Consider the following 20,400-nt stretch of genomic DNA (forward strand, 5'->3'; position numbering starts at 1 on the left):
CTTGGAAAGGTGGAGGGTCAGCAAAGGAGAGGAAGACTCTCAATGGGATCGATTGATGCAGTATCTGTAGCAATGGTCTCAAGTGTGTCAAGAATGATAAGGATGGCACAGGACAGGACAGAGTTTAGATCTACTGAATGGGATAGCTGGGTTATATTCAACTCAATGGCCCTTCATAATAACAATAAAAATAACTTTGTAATATATTACCAATAAAGATAAAATTTTTCAAATCTAAAATAATAATAATAAGCATGTTTATTATCACAGTTAATCTCTATATTTATCAGATAAAAACTGAAATGCACAAATTAAGTCGCTGTCCAAAGCTTAACCAGAACAGGGTTAAAACAGAACGACCCCAGCTTTGTTATCAATCCCCACACAGGGCTGCCTGGTCCCCACGGCACCATCCACTGGCAAGCTTCACTTAACCCAGAGTTGTTTGGGCTTGTTTTTTTAAGCTTTAGATTAAAAACTCCATCTCTCACAGGGATTAATGAAGTGGCACGTTAGTTATTCTGGCTGACATTTCTAATAGTTTTCTGAATAGCAGGCCTGTGTCTGGGAAGCAGCCAAAAGCTGAAGTTCAGAACCTATTTTCAAATTCCCAGGGACTGCAAACATTCTCTGGCAAGCTTGGGTGCCTCCCAACCAAGCATTACTGAATGGCTTGACTTGAGCGCTACTAATCAAGATGTAGCAAGACATCAGTGTTACAGTTCTCGTTGACCAACTATGACACGCATTTTTCTAAGTAATTATGATGATATTATAATAAACGTTAAAAATCATATATTGCAACTTTGTCATCCTTTTTCTTTCCCCTCATGTTACTGGCTGTACTTTTCCAACAATGATCATTCACTGCCACTAAATTCAACTCATTCATAGCTGGCCCTGGCGCAGATTTTCAGAGGCTATAAATTGCATGGGAGGTTCTCCTGAGGAGCAGCTGATGGACTTGAACCACCTGCTTTTGGGTTGGGAGCGCAACTCCTTACCATTAGGCCAACAAAGTTCCCCTAACAATGGTAAGTAGAAGTATTATTACAAGTAACACAGAACAAGGACTCTGGAGTCAGGCAGAGGATAGTCTAAAATTAACTTCTTTATGTTTTGTCTATGAGATGTGCACACATATCCTAGCTTCGCCCCAATCCAATCTTATAGTAGGATTATACTTCCATCCCTCTTTTAGTCTAGATGTGGCTATGTTACATGCTTTAGTCAAGTGAAATGAAAGAAAATGATATATGTCGCTTTGAGAACAGGGAACAATTTTTTATAGTTCCCTCTTTCCTTCTACTCAGGTAATCAACAGCATTCCAGGTGGAGGTCATTCAGTTAGCCTTGGTCCCTAAATGTGGATAACTTGAAGCAGACCTACAATGGACATGCAGTATGACCAAAACTGTCTTTGCTGCCTTAAGCCACAGAGCTATTTGGTGTTGTTTATTACAGCAGCATAAGCCAGTTCCTGCTAAGAGAGCTAGTCCATGCAAGCCTCACTTTCTTCATATATTTTAGATACACACACGCACACACGTATTAGAGAGTAGAGGTTCAGTGCAGGAAAAGAAAATCTTGGATGAAATGGATTGACACAGTGACTGTGGCAATGGGGTCAGATGTGTCAGAGATGGTAAAGCTGGCATTGATGTTTTTGTTGTTGTTGTTACATGCCATCAAGTTGAGTATGACTCATAGCGACCCTGCAAACAAAAGATCTGCACCTAGTCCTGTCCTCCTGACACACAAGAGCCCATTGCAGCAGTCACCTTGTCAATCCACCTGGTTGAGGGTCTTCCTCTCCTTCGCCGACACCCCACCCTTCCCAACATCATGTCCTTTCCAAGGAATAGTACTTCCATCAATATGCCCAAAGTATGTTAGGTGAAGCCTCATCACCCTTGACTCCAAAGAGCACTCTGGCTGCACTCTCTCCAAGACATACTTATTCTTTTTCTTGGCCAATCATAGGATATTCAGTGCGCTTCTCCAACACCGCAGCTCAAAAGCATCAATTCTTTTTTCTTTATCCTTATTCATTTTCCAGGTCTCAGATGCATAGCCAGTAATCGGGAAGACCATGGCCTGAGTCAGACACACCTTAGTCCTTAAACTGACATCACTACTCCTCAATCATTTGGAAAGGCCTCTAACTGCAGATTTTCCCGTTGCAATGTGTCTCCTTATTTCCTGATTGCTTGTACCAACGGTGTTAATTGTGGATCCAAGCAAGATGAGGCTGTTGACAGTTTCAATCTCCTCTCCATCCATCATGACACTGCCTATTGGTCCAGTGGTAAGAATCTTTGTTTCCTTGATATTGAGACACATCCATACTGAAGGCTGCATTCCTTTATCTTCTGCACAAAGTGCTTCAAATCCTTCTCACCTTCAGCAAGTAAGGTTGTGTCATCTGCATAATGCAGGTTATTGATGAGTCTCCCTCCAATTCTGATGTCACAATCCTCTTCACAGAGTCCAGCTTCTCAAATAGTTTGTTCAGCATATAGATTGAACAGGTATGGAGACAGAATACATCCCTGACACACTCCCTTCCCAATTCCAAATCATGCAGTGCTCCCCTGCTCTGTTCACACAACAGCCTCCTAGTCCAGGCATACATTCCTCATGAGCACAATCAAGTTGCTCTGGAATTCCCATTCTTCTCAATGTCAACCACTACTTGTCATGGCCAACAGATTGGAAGAGGTCCATATTTGTTCCTATTCCCAAGAAGGGTTATCCAACTGACTATGGAAATTGTCAAACAGTATCATTGATATCACATGCTAGCAAAATACTGCTGAAGATCATTCAAAACCAGCTCGAACAGTACATAGATAGGGAATTGCCAAAAGTTCAAACAGGATTTAGAAGAGGCTATGACACCAGGGATATCAGTGCTGATGTCAGATGGATCCTGGTGGAAAATAAGAGATACCAGAAGAATGTCTATTTGTGCTTTATTGACTCTGCAACTGTGTTTGACTGTGTGGACCATGACAAGTAGTGGCTGACATGGAGAAGAAGTTAGCATAGGATAAGACAAAGTTCAGAGCTGTTGTTAATAGTGTCACTATGAATCCTAGTTGACTCTACAGCACATAACAACAGAAGCAACAACATATAAAGAGAGAGAAAGATAAGAAGCTGTGCTGCAGGCGGTTTGAATCCAGCAGCTGCTCCCAGAAAGAAAGATGGTAGCCTCCTCCTGTGATTTACTGCCTCTGAAAATCCATTGGAGGGTCAGTGGTTAGTGGGTACTAAATAGCACACAGCAATAACAACATACACACATAAATGTCTACGCCCTTAAGATGTTGTAAAGTTTAACACGCTAAAATCAAGTTAGTCCAGTGACAAACACAATCTTTAGATCAATGACAGCTACAACAGGAATGAAAAAATGGAACATAAATGCCCTGATCATCCAACTTTTTAATAATTCTTGTCTCTAAAACAGTCACTCATCTGAGTCTATAAAAATATTTATTGCATATTCAGATTTTCACTTCCAAATAAAGTCATTTTCAACAACATGCATGTCAACATCAGAGTGGTCACAATTCCCTCATTCTCAGCCTGCCATTTCTCCGCACTGTCTGGTCTAGCCACATAAAATGTAACCACTACTCTTGGTTCTTTCTCCCAGAAGCATTGCCTCATCAAGCATTTTCTGAAATTCTTTCTTCTGCTCTATTTTAACTGATGCCAAGAATGAGACTTCTTGGGAGAGATTAATGGACAGTTACTGGATACTATCATCAAGCAATGAGCAATGTCCTGAATATTAAATCATCATTTGACTTCTTGCAGAATTATTACTACCAAGCCAAAAATTAAATCACAAGTTTAGGATCTAATAGAACACTAAAAAAAAAAAAAAAAAAAGGATTATCTACAAATACAGTGTCACTGAATGAGGCCCTGTTCTTTTAAGTTAAACCTTTAGCATTATGGGACCCTCACTCTCTCATTTCTTCTCTTCACCCATTATATCCCATTCTTGGGACCTATGTAAGTCCCTCCACTCTCCAAGCCAGTCTTCTTTCTAAAAAATCAGCATGTGGGTGCCAAACTCCAGGGAGCTAAGAGTTCCAAGTGTTGGGTTCCCCACTAAACAAGGTAACCAGAAGGGAGCTCTGGTGGGCTAGAGGTAAGAAGCTGTGCTGCAATCCCAAAGGCACATGGTTTGAATCTACCAGCTGCTCTGTGGGAGAAATTCCCCATGTGGCTGGCTCTGAAAACCCCCTGGAGGGTCAGCTATGGGCCAGTTCTGACTCGATGTTGCATAATAACAACACATGCTGCCTTGTGTTTTCTTACTAACTTGTAGTGAACAATTTCACTCATCTTCATATCAAGGGTTCTGCTTCTCATTATAGTTGGCTTATGTCTCTCTCCCAATCCCCACAGCACTGCCCTGCTGATTAAAGCTTTTTTTTCAAATTTACAGGCCTTCACAGGGACGGAGTACTCAGTAAGTGAGGTAAGTGGGGGCTTACTTGTACTTATTTACTAGTCTGCAGTGAACAAGCTCACGTTTTCCGCACAGCAGAGATGGTGTCTCCTGGCCTAGCCTAGGCTCTTACTGCTCTCTCCCCACAAAGGCCTGCGGGCATGAGCCATGCTCCTACAACATTATTGGAGAAGACATACAGTCGTACATTGTGCTCACCAGCTCCACTGAGCTCTCACTGAACCAAATCACCCTGCCCTAGAACGTTCCACATTTCCACCCCTCCACCTCCCACAGTGCCTTCTTCCTTTATTGAGGACCCTGGTTCCAGCTTAGCCTTCAGGGCTCAAAGAGTCCACAAATCCAGAGGGAGAGTGGATGAGACCCGCCCACGTGAAGGGCATCTCCCACCCCTCAGGCAGTGAGGGATAAGTGACCCACTCTTGTGGAAGAAGACTGCTCGCTGTGCTGGAAGCCAGCCTCACTTCTTGCCCCCCTTCCTCTGGCCATGGAACTTCTAGTGCACAACCTACAGGGTGGTGAAGAAGTTGCCGAGGAGAAGGAAAAGGAAGCCGCACATGTGCAGCTGCCACTCCTTGCCCTCAGGGTCTCGGGCCAGGTGGAACAGGGTCAATGCATTGCAAAACTGCCAGAAGTGTCCAAAGAAAAGAAAGGGCAGCAGGAAGGTGAGGCCCCACCACGTCCAGGACTGGAAGGACTCCACAGTGAGGTCCATGGTGTGCCTCTCGCCCAGCAGGCTGTACAGACAGCAGCTATGGTAGTAATACTGCAGGAACTGCATGAAGCTCTGGTACAGAGGGAAGGACAGGATCTGGTTCCTGAACATCAGCATGACTCCAGACAGGAACGCGGACACATAGTGATGAAACACCAGGAGCCATTGTTGATGTGGATGCTCTCCCTGAAGGTCAGGGTGCCGTAGGACAAGCCCAGAAGGAAATTAAAGGCTGCATCTGTCACCCTGGAGTTGAGGAGGAAGTGGCAGGTGAAGGAGATGAGGATGAGGATGATGATGAGGTAGCGCTTGAATTTCTCATTCTCGTCCTTGTAGGTAAATTTAGCCTGCTTGCTAAGGAGTGTCATGTTGACATTACCCAGAACCAGACTCAGATACAACCCATTCTTCTTAGGTAAATAGGCTTCCATGTAAAAGAAGAGGCCTTGGCGTGCCTTGCTCTGGTTCTCCAGCTCCTGCACAGCCCCTGTGGAGGGAGGGTTTGCATTTCTTCAGGACAAGGGCCAGCTCTTAGAGCTGCTGCTTCTGCCAAGTGATGGAGCTGGTACAGCTGTCCCGCAGCTTGGTCAGCTCCTCTAGCTTCAAGTGGTACAGCAAACAGGCCTCCTGGGTGCTCTGGAAGGCCTGCTGTAGATCCTCCCAGTCCTGCAGGCAGCTGTCTAGCAGGCCAGAGGGCAGAGGATGCATGCTCAGGGTGGAAGAGCCAATGCTCCACTCTTTATAGTTAGCAGGTCAGGGACCAAGTGTGGGTCTTCCTTCTGCCTGCTTAATCCTCCACCTCGACAACGGAGACTTACCAAGTCCTGCACACCCACTGGGTCCAAGTAAAAGGACCATATACATTCAACAGATGAACTTGGCAAAGTGAACTGCTGGGATGCTGGGAGGCCAAGTTCCCCAAAACTGCACTAATCCATTTTACCAACACGAATTCCTCAGTAGCAGACTCTCGGAATCTTTGGTGTTGTTTTGCCACCTACAAAAAAAAGCACTGACCTATGAGACTGTAAGAGCAATGGGGGGATTGGGTCCCACGTGGGAGCACAAGTCACATGTCAGATTAGGAATCTAAAACCACGTGCAGGAGCAGGGTCACCCGCAAAAAGAGGCAGCATCTAAGTCCAGAGAAGTGGGCATTTCTCAGGGGAAAGCCAGGCCTCAGTCCTGAAAAATCCTCTATGACAGGCAGGAAGTGACTAGCAATCGCTGAAAGTAGTATTAGTGTATGAAACCGTCTGAGTTTGTGTTTGTTGTCAATAAACTGGAGTCAATAATTGCCCAAATAGCTATGTATGTGCGGTTTTGTCAATTATCTTCCTTTCCAATTTAAATACATTCCACAAGTGTCTGCATCTTAAAGAAATATTGTCAGAAGAGGACAATATTTAAACTGAGGGATAGAGTACCAGTAATGGAAGTCCAAGCATTCTGAGAAAAAGCTTTGGGACAATAAATCTTATGGGTTCATAAAGGATCAAGCCATTGTTAATGAGTCGATTCTGACTCGTTTCCAAAGACGTAAATCTTTATAGATGCGACATCATCCTTCCAGCAGCAGCGACTGGGTTCAAACTGGCAACCTTTCTGTTAGAGGTAAATACTTAACCATTAGACTGCCAGGGCTCTTTTATGGGAAACTAGATAGATCCACTGCTATTAAATGATTCCAACTCACAGCAACCCTGGAGAACTGAGCAGAACGCCACACAGGGTTTCTTTTCCAAGGCTAAAAATCTTTAAGGCGCAGACTGCCCTATCTTGCTCCAAAGAATACTGGTAGGGTTAGAGTCATGGCCCTTTGTGTTAGGAGCCGAATTACTGAAGCACTCTGCCACAGGGCTCCTTTATACACAGAGGGGAGGGCAAATTCTCCAGTGTAGAAATGGCTTTACTCCGAAAAACCCTTTATACATTCACCATATTCCCAAACATCTTCCTTATGATAACTGAGGAAGTGCAATCTCAGCATTACCTAATTTCCTCATAAATCTCTTTCCTTTTAATCAGCTAAGTGGCTAGCTGCTGGATTTCTCTGATTTATTGATAGCTCTGGAGAGCTGAGGATAGGTCCAGACACTAAGTGATTAAATGTGGAGGGGAATGGCACATCACTGTAATTGCGATGGCAAAGAGAATCGTGACGAGGCATACAGAAGACTTCACAAAGAGGAGCGGAGTTGGCTTAGAGGGCAGGTTCCGAGCTGCAGAGGAAAAAGCATCACCAAGCTAGTTTTTGCTTAAAAATCTTCACAATTGCGGAGGGGTTTGTGCGGGGAGAAGGGTGCAACAATGAATGAATGGAATCCCAAAATCTCTGTAGATGTTCATTGAAATGAAAAATAAACAACCTAAATTAAAAAAAAAATCTTCACAATTGCATTCACTGGCTCAGCAGCTCAACAAGAAGCCGCTGTAGAATTCATGGTCTGGACAAGGAGGAGGGGTTGCTGGCTAAATTGAAAAAAAGAAAAGAAAAAAAAAGAAAATTCTGTATTTTGTTTTCAACTCCACTACCAAGCTCTGCATGAGTCAGCTTTCCCTGAGACCTTGCTTAAGACAATCAATTAATAACTATTAATGCAAATTCTGCTGGGAGAATAGTCATAGTACCATCTTTTTAAAGAAAAAAAAAACAACAAAAACCACTGATTTAAAAGAATACCATGGTAGCACTAAAAAATGACAATATTCTTCATGCTGGTTATTATTACAATCGTTACAGCGCCCCCTGCTGGACATTCCATTCTATGAGCGGCTGTTCTCAAGTGAGACATCACTGCCTGTCCACAAAAAGGAAACTAATTTCAAAAAAGGGAGCTCTGGTGAAGTACTGAGTTGAGAGCTTGCTGCAAACCCAAAAGATCAAGCTGACCCAGCTGGTCGAATCCACCAATCTCTGCAGGATTAAGATGGGCGATCTCCTCCCGTGCAATTTACTGCCTACTGGAGGGTCCGGTCACCTACGACTGAGTCAGAACCAACTCCTGAAAATGGCATCAATAAAATTCACCCTTTTTACAGTGTTACCACAGTCCAATCACAATTTATTACATACGAGACAACACCAGGGAAGAATCTAGCAACTTAATTACAAACGAAAACCTCAGCAGGGCTTTTTAAATGATGTATCTAGAAAAAAAATACTGAAAATCAATATTGTTTTAACAGCCTAAAAGATATTTACAGAAGGTTCCTAACTTTAAAAGGTGTTGTCTTTTAAAAGCTTTATCTCTAAAAAAAAAAAAAGCTTTATCTCTAGACTACTATAAAATAGATCACAGTAGAAGGTCCAGGATAGGAGCAGCAATAAATGTGGAAAAACACTCAAAAAACAAAGACGCGGCCAGGTTTACAGGTCTGATAGAGAATACTGGAATTTTGAGACTACTCCCTTCGCTACCCTTCAGACAGAAAACAAAACTCAACCACGTGGATCTACTGTCAAACAATAGACAGGTCTGCACATGGCCAGAAGGGACGTCCTTGGAGTAGGACATCATGCTTGGGAGGGTGGAGGGACAGCACAGAATAGGAAGATCCCAGATGAGATGGATTGACTCACTGACTGGAGAAATAGGATCAGGTCTGTCAGAGACAGTGAGATTGGCTCAGGATAGGGCAGGATTCAGAGCTAGTGTACACAGGGTCGCTATGAGTTGCAGGTGACTCAAGGACATATATAAAGCACAAGGAGATACTCACTCCCTAAAATAATCAAGCATACAAGATCTAAGTGGCAATATGTGCACAAGAATAAAGCTCAGAAGGTAGGACAGGATAAGACAGGATTAAAAGGCATGAGAATCATAGGGAGGAAATGGGGAAAGTATAGTTAAAGTGTAAATACTCTCATTAATGCCATAAAATTTAAATGTGTATGAATGGTTGAATGGAAACCCAATTCGCCTTGCAAATTCATTCAATCACAATTAAAATTTTAAAAATGTCTCTAGCCACATGAAACCATTTCCTATGGAAGTAGTGCTATAAAGACCACTGAAGTGAAAACATGAAACTGTTCACGAGTGTTCTCGAAAATGTATTCGAATCACGATGCCCAGCCCTGCAGTTCTCACTATAATGTAACAGCCAGCTGGCGTTCAGAGCACTGCTTCTCTGCGACCTTCATCCAGCCTCTGCTCTCTTGGTGTCTCTGTGATATCCACCCATCTGTCAGTTTGTGGTACAGTGGTGGCTTATACAATAACAGGGCAGTGAAAGCTATGCCAGTGGTTATTTCAAAGAGCAGCAGGTTCACGCATGACAGGTTTGAGCAGAACTTCCAGACAATGACTAGGAAAAAGGGCTTGGTGGTCTACTTGAGAAAATTAGCTATTGAAAGCCCAATGGACAGCAGAGAATATTGTCTAGAAGATGAGCTCCCTGAGTTAGAAGACATTCAAACTACACAGTAGCCACAACAATGGATTTAAGCATACAGTAATCCTGAACACAGCACAAGGCTGGGCAATGATTCATTCATACATGAAGTTACTAAGAAATTGGAGTCAATCCAAAGCAACTAACAACGTGTTTGATAAATTGCTTTGTGTTCCTTGTTCAAATCTCTGAGATGTCCCTATTTAAACTCCTTTTTCTCTCTCTGGTAGCCTAGTCCTATGTGTAGTTGTACTTTTCAACAAAAGGCAGCATTTCTCTGATGGTTCAACTCCACCAGAAGCTTCTTAGGAAAAAGGTGGACAATCTCTTTCCATGATATTTACAGCCTCCAAAAACCTGCTGGATGAACATAGACATTCTGCACTGAAAGGTTTTGGATTGAAGCCAGGAACCACACTGAAGTAGAAATATTTCTCAAAGTTCACCAAGCTTCTCAGGAAGGGGAATAGCTCTGGGGGTTGGACTTAGGGGGAGCTTATATGGGATTTTAGCATGTGTGTTTTAGGGGTTGTGAGATGAGTTGACATTGCAGTAGCTCATTGGTGCATAAAGTTTCTGGTTTTAGAAAAGGTCTTAATATGAGAATTTCTGAGTTCTGGTTCTAGGGAATGTCCTGACATAGGATTTTCTGAGTTCTGGTTTTGGAAAATGTCCTGACACAGGATGTTCTGAGTTTTGGTTTTGGAAAATGTCTTAACATAGAGTTGTCTGGGTTGAGTTTCAAACACCATTTTGATTTTTAGCCATGACCCAGGTACTCCACTGCTTGGAATATACTCTGAGAAAATGAAATGAGACACAAACAGATTTGTACACCAATGTTCAGAGCAGCATTATTCACCATCGCAAGAACATGGACACAGCCCAAATGTCCAACCACAATCAAATGAACTGAGAAATTGTGGTACATTCACATGATGATACTAGGCAGCACACAGCAGCAATGATTTTGAAAATCACTACCTAACTTGGGAAGGACTGGAGTGTATTATGCTAAGTGAACTAACTCAGTCCTATAAGGACAAATACTGTAGAAGATCACTATTGTAGAAGGAGATAACTAATAAAACGGGTATAAGGATTCTGGCAGCAAGGGAGGGTAGGAGCAGAGGGGTGAGGATGGTCAGGGGAGTGATCACAGGGTGACACAGTTTGATGAGTAAAGGAAATGGGAAAGACCAGGTGTGAAAAACAATGTATATGAGCTTGGTAAGTAAACCAGTATAAAAGAAACATTTTATTTAAAAAATAAATAAATAAAAAGTCTACTAGAGGGTTAGCTAAGAGTTGGTTCTGACACAACAACGTGTTGAGTTGATAGGGGGTAATGACTCCTGTGGAGCAGGGGAGGGGAAAGACAAAGATTAAGACACTAGGGAGGAAAGAGAGCAGAGAAACTTGCTAAGGGCAACATGCTAGCCACACACATCTATAGTGGAAGACCTAACTTTAGGCCAATCTCCCCTCAAATGTTATGAATTAGACTAAAAGCAAAGTTTATATAATAAACACCAAATAAGTAGATGATCTAGAAACATGAGAAAGGGGTGTGGTTTTTGGTTTTGTTTTTTTAAGCCTGGAGGAACTTGATGTTGGCAAGGAGGGGTGAGTAAGCCATAAGCCCTCTCCTACAAAGAGGAGGGTTGTGTTATACATATTGGGTTGTGGGCACATTTAGGAGCGAGAGACCTCACCCACACAGCCTGACATTGAGCTGAGCCTTAAAAGAAAAACATGTGGGGTTTTGTCACCAAGAGACTACTTCAACCTCATCTGTAAACACATTTATGCTTAAGATACTCTCAAAAATAATTTTCATGTAAATCAAATGAAATCTCTTCCTCAAAAGACCCAATAGCTTAATGTGACCCTTTTTATACCTCCCAGACAGTTGTTAATGAGAAGGGCGGGAAGTAAAGCTGAACCTCCACTGAAAGGTGCACAGGATCGAAAAGATGCTTTCACCCAAAAAAGGTGAAAACCCCACTGTAATAATTCAAGATGGAAAATCATTTGTTCCTGCAAATGATCTGTGAGCTTCTCTGAATTCCTTTCCGTCTGAGTGAAGTTCCATAGAGTACAGTTTGTCTTTCTGTGAGAAATAATGATTTTAAGAAGCTAGACATGAAGAAACATCAAACATGTTAAATCATTTAAAAACCACACAGGAAAACTAGTGGATCAAAGAGACCACCCAGTGAACACATCTCCATGAATTCAAAATATTTTAATAAAATGAACACATATTTCAATTCCTTTATTGTTATTTTACAAAATAACTTATAGTGTTTTCTTCAATGGCATACTGGTGGCTGATATGACATTGATGGTGGCTGATATTGTACATTAACACTCTGAATCGACGAAGTATCATAAAAACTTCAAGTCACCTTACAAATATTTGGTAAGAAGTAGTGTACTGTCCTCTTAGCAACCAATGAGGGTCCCTGGGTTTCCTGGACTCCAGTTAAATGTTTTCAATGCTACATTCACTTGTATCACACATAATTTCTCAAGTAATGTCTGCCAACTCTCCCACCCTCTCCCTCTTCCTGTCACACAGACTTAATCACTAGGCCTCATTTATAAACTAAAGACCCCCAGGACTGTTCAATGACCACCTTAGCCGGAAGACAACAAGGCCAGCTACTCCATAATCACCCCGGACTGCCCCCCTTCCTATCTCGCTTTATCTGGACAGCTCTGTCCTGAGGCTGATTCATTCTGTTTCCCACCTCTGTCTCCAACCTCCTAGTATAGGGGTCTGCACCTTTAATCCCAACACTAACAGACTTTGATCCTCAAATAACCAGAAACAAAAATCTTTGCCTTAGGTTCCACTTTATTTGGCTATGTCTGTATTTGATGTAGCTGAACCCACTCAGAAGTGCATCAGAAGAAAGGCCAGGTGATCTACTTCCAAAGAGTTGGCCACTGAAAAAGTTCTACTCGGACACCTGGAGTCTCAATGTGTCAGAGTCAAACAGCAAATGGAAATGTTTGAAGCACTGGTCTGTGTTTCCTCCTTAAATGGAACCACTGGGGCCCATTCAGGGCTGCTGAATGTTCTCCGAGTCTGATATTGATCCAAATGTCCCTTCAGCAGCTTCTGCTTTCCCCTGGCGGCGGCTTCTGGTTTCCCAGGAAGCCTGGGAGGCGCCTCCTTCTGCAGCTAGAAGGCCGCACAGTGGGTTTCCTGGAGGTTCTCCTCAATCTTCAGCCCCAGGTTGTCGATCCCGATGACAGTGGCTGGAGGCACGCTGCTTTCGGCCGGCTCTGCCGTGCGCGTGGGGGTGGAGCAGTACATGGTAAAGCCCACCATGATGATTATGAATGACAGGATGTAGAGCACTGAAAACTGAAAAGAGAGAAGAACAGGCTGTGGTGTGCTCCCCCATACACATCTGTGCGGCTGCCTTTTGCCAAATGGGCTTTGAGGGTGATCTTCTCAGAGTTTTTTTTTTTTTTCTGAAAGCTTCCCCTACACACTCAGGGGTGCATGGGCTCTAGCAACCCACCCAGCACTCTAGCCAACTAAACACTTGCCATGATCATCAAACTGCACACCATAGTGCCATTTACTGGAGTGAATGAAAATCTTGGATGCCCTGTGAGACCTGTTCAGACCCGCTGTACAGTTTACAATATTAGTATGAGGCAGAAGATCATACGCCCTAACATTAAATGTGAGCATACAGATTTCAGCATTTTCTCAGTAACCCCTCTATGTATGCTGGTGCAATAACATTAACTGGGTTAAAATCTAATAAATTACCATGTTTTTGCAGGAATATGTTGTTACTTGGTAAGTGTCTATGGTGGCCCATAGAGACTCCTGATTTTGGGGGTTTTTTTAGAGCTATAAAGGCATCATTTTTCAGGAAGAAAGAATCTTAAGCGATGTTCAAAATCATGGATAGACAGTGACTACTGTAATGGATTAGGAAAAGGAAGATCAACCTGAAATGAACAGATGATCAGGCCATATGTGCACTGCAATTAACAAGCTGGAAGAGAGCATGCATACCTGATGGGATGGTGGGGGGCTAGAGTGGACAAGGGGGAGAAAGAGAGAATAAGGAAAGGTTTACCCACAGTGGCAAGGCAGGATAGGAGTCGAGGGAGCAGAGATTGGAGAATGGATAGGAAAGGAAAAGTACAGTGAGGTTTTGCTGGGACACCGTAAATAATGGCATTGTCCGGTTGTAGTTATTGTAATAAAGCAAAACACATTTGAGTGGCTTAATAAAAACTAATAAAAAGGGAACCGTGGAGAAATGAGCACTGCAGGAGGTCCCCTAACATGCTGGGGAAGGACTGACAGTACGATTCCATTGAAACACACCTCCAGGAGGGTGGAGTTCGTCATGATCCTCTCCAGCCTACACATTTTTTCCCCCATACTGAAAATCATCACCCAGAGTAAGCAAAATGCAGTGAAGACTAAACGTTAACCCATCCTCTAAGTGTTGGGTTCGAATTGTGGTTGCTTGTTTCTTTAAAAAAAAAAAAAAAGATGGTTTAAGTACATTTTTCTAAGGGCTTTTTTTTAAATGGGCAGTTTAAGGAAATTTAATAGTCCAAGTAAATTGTATTCTGTCCATTTGCTTTCACTGAAGAGTTGCATAAAAGTTCCTATCTAGTCACAGTTTGAGAAATTAATATTTGTGACATTATAATGGACATCACCTATTAGACAAATAGCCAAAGTGTAACTATAAATGGCCTAGTAAAAATCAGGAAAGCCACGATGCATAATTAATGTTAATTCAGTGCTCAGATCACCCACCTCACCCCCTTCTTCCAAGCAAACTTGATTCATCAATGGTCCTGCTAACCAGATTTAATAATTAAGAACAGGGTACATTATTTTATTCAATAAATATTTCTAAGTTAGCCTAGATTTCACATGGTGTGCAATAAAAAGTGATAATAAAGGAACAGCATAAAAAGCAGTAAGGAAAAGGAAGGGTTGGGAAGTGAGGAGAGAAAGACTATGAATGAAGGAAATGGAAAGAAAGGGAAGCAGATACACTGTCCAAAGAGAGGAGAGACAGCGTGTGCTCCTCCTCCCCATGTTGTACAAGCATCACCTCACCAGCGACTCTCCTTCCCCACAGCTCCGCACTCCTGATGACCACTGACACATTGTGGCTTCCTCACATACGCCCACTAATTCAACTAATTAGGATTTTGGAGGATTACGTAGAGGTGACAGGTCACATGGATTTGTGATGTTAAATTTTATGGATGCTCAATTATTTCTTCACTCTTAATCTTTTAGAACTTCATGCTCTTGTTTTTGGGTGCTGTGGAGTCAGATTCGACAGGAGAGGGTTAGAACTCTCACAGAATGAAAGAGCTGCACTCGTTCACAGGTCAGAGGATGACTCACTTAAACCTTGTGATGTCTAGCTGACCTGCTACTGTCAATTCCTACAGAATTTAAAATTAAGCCCACTCCATCAAGTCAAATCCGACGCACAGTGATCCTACAAGACAGAATAGAGCTAACTGCCTTAAAGAGTTTCCAAGGCTGTGGAGCTTGAAATCAGCTCACTTCCCTGCCCCCCAGATTGCCACACTTAATAGCTGCTGGGTTCAAACTACCAGTCTTCGGGTCAGCAGGCAAGGGTAACCATTGCACCACCAGAATGTGTCGGTCTCCTGCTACCATCTTTAATTCTTACATCTAATATTCAGCACAGTGGCTGTCATGGATAGAACTGCTTCAAGCTTTCTCTTGGATCCAGCACCCCAAATTTGGACTTCTAGCTTCCTAAACTGTGAGAATACATTTCTGTTCGTTAAAACCATTCCCTTGTAGTATCTGGGACAGCAGCACTAGATAAAAAACAACAGCCAATATATAAAACTAAACCCTATCAAGTAGATTCCAACTCCTGCCCACTCTGTGTATAACAGAATAGAATTGCTTCACAGGGTTTTCTCAGCAATAATAATTTTTTTCCCTTCACTTTTAAAGAGCTTTCTGATTTTATTTTTTTTTCTAATATTTATTTACTCTTATAGTTCAAGGCATAGTTAATATTTATTGGCAATAATGGATAGAAGCCCGCTGCCAGGCCTTCTGCATTACCCCTTAGATTAGCAGCCGAACTTATACTCCGTGTACCATCCAAGGACGTGTCTAACAGAGCTGGTGTTTAATAAATGTCTGCTGAAAAAATCATCGATTCAGTGACTATCAGGGGAAGTAATACTATATGGAACACAGTTCTCAATCCTTCAAGTCAGTATTATAAAAGGCATTCATGCTCCCCTAGAAAATGTTCATTGTAGTCTGTGATAATGCCTACATAAACATGTTCTTTTGGATTTAAAGATTTTTAAGTGTTCAGAAAAAGAGCTATTTTTGTCTCTATAGAGAAAGACGATTAAATGGAGTCATCTTTAGTGGAAAAGAGGCTCTGAAGCAATGAAGTAAATCTCCTGAATTGGAAGACCGGTTGGAGACAGAGAGAAAGACCCTCAACAAGATAGACTGACACACTGACTGAAACAATGGGCTCAAGCATGGGAAGATGCCATAACATAGGGCAAGGTTCATATCTGCTGTTCACAGGGTCACAGAGTCACGGTCAACTCAAAGGCACCTAAAACAACAATAACAACTCTCTCTTAAAAATGCTACCCTTTGTGTCTGGATCTACATAGGAAGTGTCTCCTGGCTGTTCTGTTTAGTATTTAAGCAAAACCAATTCCAGAGGCAGTAGAATACTTAAGGTTTGACGCAGATGGGTAGAAAAACATTTTATGAAGCCTCTTTTTTAACTGGTTGCTTTGTATTGCATTTATGATTCTTAGACAATCACACCTAAAACGCTAGTTACTTTGTTCATGCTTTAAAATGTTTATCTATCTCTATAATTTACTCTAAAGATCATAGATTTGCTCTTTGCTCTGTAAGTCTTCAAATGGCCTTTGACCAGAAACAATAAAATTAAATTAGTTAAAAGCCTCAAAGGGACAAAGACAGAGCCAGTGAGAATTTTATAGATTTACATGCTGAGATTTTGAGAATAAATGTTTAAATTCAAAATGGCATACAAAAGGACTTTCTATAGTAAGATCAGAGTAAACATGTTGACTAATAAGAGTTCATCTAGGAGATGCTGAGAAGAGTTTTCTTTTGTATTGAGTAGCTTTTTCCTTTTGATCATCACTCCTCTTTACAACCTTCCTGGGCATTATTTTAACTGTGCAGGAGAAGTGAAAAAACACACTATTGCTAAATCCATATATGTAGTAGAAGGGGGGGTAGGGAAATCACAGTGAGGGGAACTTATCCTGTTGAGTCTCATGTTTCCCTTGGGTCTTTCAAGTGACCAAGAGCACCGTCACCCGTTGGGGCGGCCATGTGGGACATGGGCCCAGCACCACGGTGGTAGGCCCACATCAATGACCCATCACGGCTCTCCGCTTCTGAAAGTGCCCATCTTTACAGCAGCAGAGGACCCATCCTTCCCTGCACAGTACATGATGTCATCTAACAGCTCACTTCACAATTAGCAGCCTGACATATTAGACACCATCTGGGTTCACATAGATATGTTTGGTGTTGTTCAGTCCAAAATATCTTAAAACATCTTTTTAAAAAAAATATAAACATAAATTTAGATCACCTCCAATCTGTTGATCAGGTAGCTGTCTTCCAAATTTCTTGCTGCAGACAAATGGGGAAGGCCAACTGAAATACCTCAACTGATACTCCAGCAATTTCTAGACTCTTATGTTTTTGCCAATGCCTTCACTGTAGCTTAGACTTCTTCCTCCAGAACCACAGGTTCATGATCATAGCTGCTTCCTGAAATGGTATCAATAAATTCTTTCTGGCACAGTGATTCTGTGTATTTCTTCTTTTCTCTTTTTTTTTTTAAAGTGTTTCCTGCATCATTCAATATTTTATTTTCCTATTTTGCAACTCCTGAATTTATTCTTAAGTTATTTCACCTTTAGAAACGCGAAGTGTGTTCTTCCCTTCTACTTTTCTATCTCTAGGATTCCCAGAGATTCCTTGGAATCTCCATCTTTTCACTAGAGGGCTTTGTCTGCTTCACCTGCCCTTTTGAAAGCTTCTGTTTAGCTCTCTTATTTCATCACTTCTCCCTTTCTCCTTAGCTTCTTTACATTCAAGAGCAAGTTTCATCAATTTTTTCCCCTTTCTTTTATTATTAATTTCAATGAACATCTACAGAGATTTTGGAATTTCATCAATTTTTTTACATACATCTTTTCTCTCTTTCTTGTTTTCTTAATGGCTTCCCTTCTCCCTCTTCACGTGGGATGTTCTTGATGTCATCCCACAACTCCAGCCTTTGGTATTTAATATTCAGCACATAAAAATTAAAAAAAATATTCAGTGCATAATTCTTGAGCTGGTTTTCAAACCCAGGTGGGATAAACTCAACATTCTATTTTGGCTCTCTTGAACTTGTTTTCATTTTCTTCAGCTTCACCTTGAGCTTGATATGTGTACTTGATGGTCCGTTCCACTGTTGCCATCTGCCTTTGGTCTACTAATTACATTGAGCTTTTTACTGTCTCTTTCCACAGAATTAGTTAATTTGGTTTCCATGAATTCTATTAGGTTTATTTGTATAGTCTTTGTTTGTTTGTTTGTTTAAAAAGGGTATTTGAAATAACTAAATCATTGATTGTACAAAATTCTACCACGTGATTGCCAGCCTCATTCAGTCACGAAGTTTGTCTTTTTCAACTATCACTTTTTTTTCTAACTTTTGCAGTCCAATCATCAATTATTATTAATGTGTCGTGACTGCATATTTAATCCATTTTAAACTGCAGAAGTTGATAGAGATCTTCAATTTCTTCATCTTTGGTTTTAGTAACAGGTTCATATATCCAAATAATAGGTGTATTAGCAGGTCTTCTTTGTATGTATATGGATATTATCCTAAGACTGCCAGCACTGAACATCAGGATAAGATTTTGAAATGTTCTTTTTTATAAATGTCACACTTCTTTTCAGTTGAAACTGACCCACAGCTGACCCTCCAACAGATTTTCAGAGACAGTAAATCACTTGGGGAAAGACTGTCCATCCTTCTCTCATGAAGCAGCTAGTGGATTCAAACCACGTGCCTTTGGGATTGTAGTGCAGCTTCTTATCCCTAGACCATCAGAGCTCCCTGAATAGCACACTATTCCTCTTTGTCATTCCTAGCACAACAGATCATATCATGGTCTGATTCAAATGGCCAACACCAATCCATCTCAGTTCACCAATGATTAGGATACTGATCTTCATACATTCCATTCCATTTTTAACAACTTCCAATTTTCCTAGATTCATACTTGATAAATTCCATGTTCCAACCGTTAATGACAGTTGCAGCTGATTCTGCTCATTTGCAAATTAAGACCCTTCACTGAGTGAAAGCTTCGCTCCATCCACATCATGAAGGCAAACTCTACCCTGAAAAAGCAACCCTCCCCCAGTCATATTTTGAGTGCCTTCCAACTACAGAGGTTCATATTCCAGGACCATATCAGACAATGTTCTGCTATTCATGGCTCTTTCGAGGGTCCAGTATTTCAGAAGTGCATAGCCAGTCTTTGTTTTTCTTTTCAGTCTAGAAGCTCCACCAAAACCTGACCATCAAGGGTGACCTTGGCAGTATTTGAAATACTGGAGTCCTAGCTTCCAGCATCACAGCAACACACACGTCACTATAGTACAGCAAACTGAGTGGTGGGCAGATATGATATAAAATGTCTGCATCTATATCAATGTAGATATAGATAATCTACATATATAGGCCTGTCAGGTCTATTACCCTGATTTAATTTGACATTTGTTATTGTTTTATGATATTACAAAAAAAGCTATAAATACTTCTTCAGCTTTACAAGGCTCAGGAATACCTTACCTAGCAAATTTACAAAGATAGCACCTGGTTCCTATCACATGCAACCCTGCAAGGTAAAAACGCTCACCCTTCTTAAGCAGAAATTTCTGGGAATTCACTGGGTCTAAGGTATCAATAATTTAGCCAGGCACAGAGAGTTTATGGTTGATTCCTGGGTATAGTCTAAATCAATAACCACGAATTTGTGCTGTGCCTGGACACAAAAGTTTTATCAGGAAAAAAAAATATAGTCAGTATCTCCATGAGCTAATAAAACTAAAATTATCATATTGTAGCCAGAAAGCTCTATGTTCAAATGAAACACTTTTCTTAGTCACTAAGTAATTTTTAAACTTCACAGTTTTAATTTCAAATGTGGTAAATAACAACAGATAGGAAAAGTTACTTATTAGTTTCTCTCTGAAATATAAGACATTAACATGTTAAAACTATAAGACTGATTATTTCAATTTAATAATGGCAATAAGAAGAGGTGCTGTATAAAACTTGAACTATAAGACTGAAAAACTGAGGTTGAGTCCTGATTTTAGCACTAACCAGGGGTTCTGATGACATAATGTACTATGCATTGAGCAACTAATCAGAAGGTCAGCAGTTCAAACCTACCAGCTGCTCCACCAGAGCAAAATGGGCAGTCCCCTCTCATAAAGATTTACAGCCTCCGGAAACCTGATGAAGGGTGATTAGGAGCTGGAATCAGCTATCAGCTAGACAGCATTAGGTTTGGTTTTGACTTTAACCATTCGCCAACTGCTGACAAAAGAAAAGTTACTGGGAATATACCCTAAAGAGACCATAAATGACATCCAAGTAGATATATGTATACCCATGTTTATCGCGGCTTTGTTTACAATAGC

General features: G+C 41.4%; 1 protein-coding gene and 1 pseudogene across 1 annotated transcript in view; both read right to left on the reverse strand.

Moving 5' to 3' along the window:
• Positions 1 to 4,952: 4,952 nt before the first annotated feature.
• LOC102849307 lies at positions 4,953 to 5,915 on the reverse strand (annotated as a pseudogene).
• Positions 5,916 to 12,801: 6,886 nt separating this feature from the next.
• SLC35F2 (solute carrier family 35, member F2) overlaps positions 12,802 to 20,400 on the reverse strand; it is an 89,472-nt gene continuing 81,873 nt past the window's right edge. Inside the window, exon 8 of the mRNA XM_006899062.1 lies at positions 12,802 to 12,987. Coding sequence (XP_006899124.1) covers positions 12,802 to 12,987 — 186 coding nt within the window. The remainder of the gene's footprint in view (positions 12,988 to 20,400) is intronic.

The sequence above is a fragment of the Elephantulus edwardii genome, unplaced genomic scaffold, assembly GCF_000299155.1.
Source record: "Elephantulus edwardii isolate Elephantulus edwardi_28Jun2011 unplaced genomic scaffold, EleEdw1.0 scaffold00245, whole genome shotgun sequence".
Taxonomy (NCBI): Eukaryota; Metazoa; Chordata; class Mammalia; order Macroscelidea; family Macroscelididae; genus Elephantulus; species Elephantulus edwardii.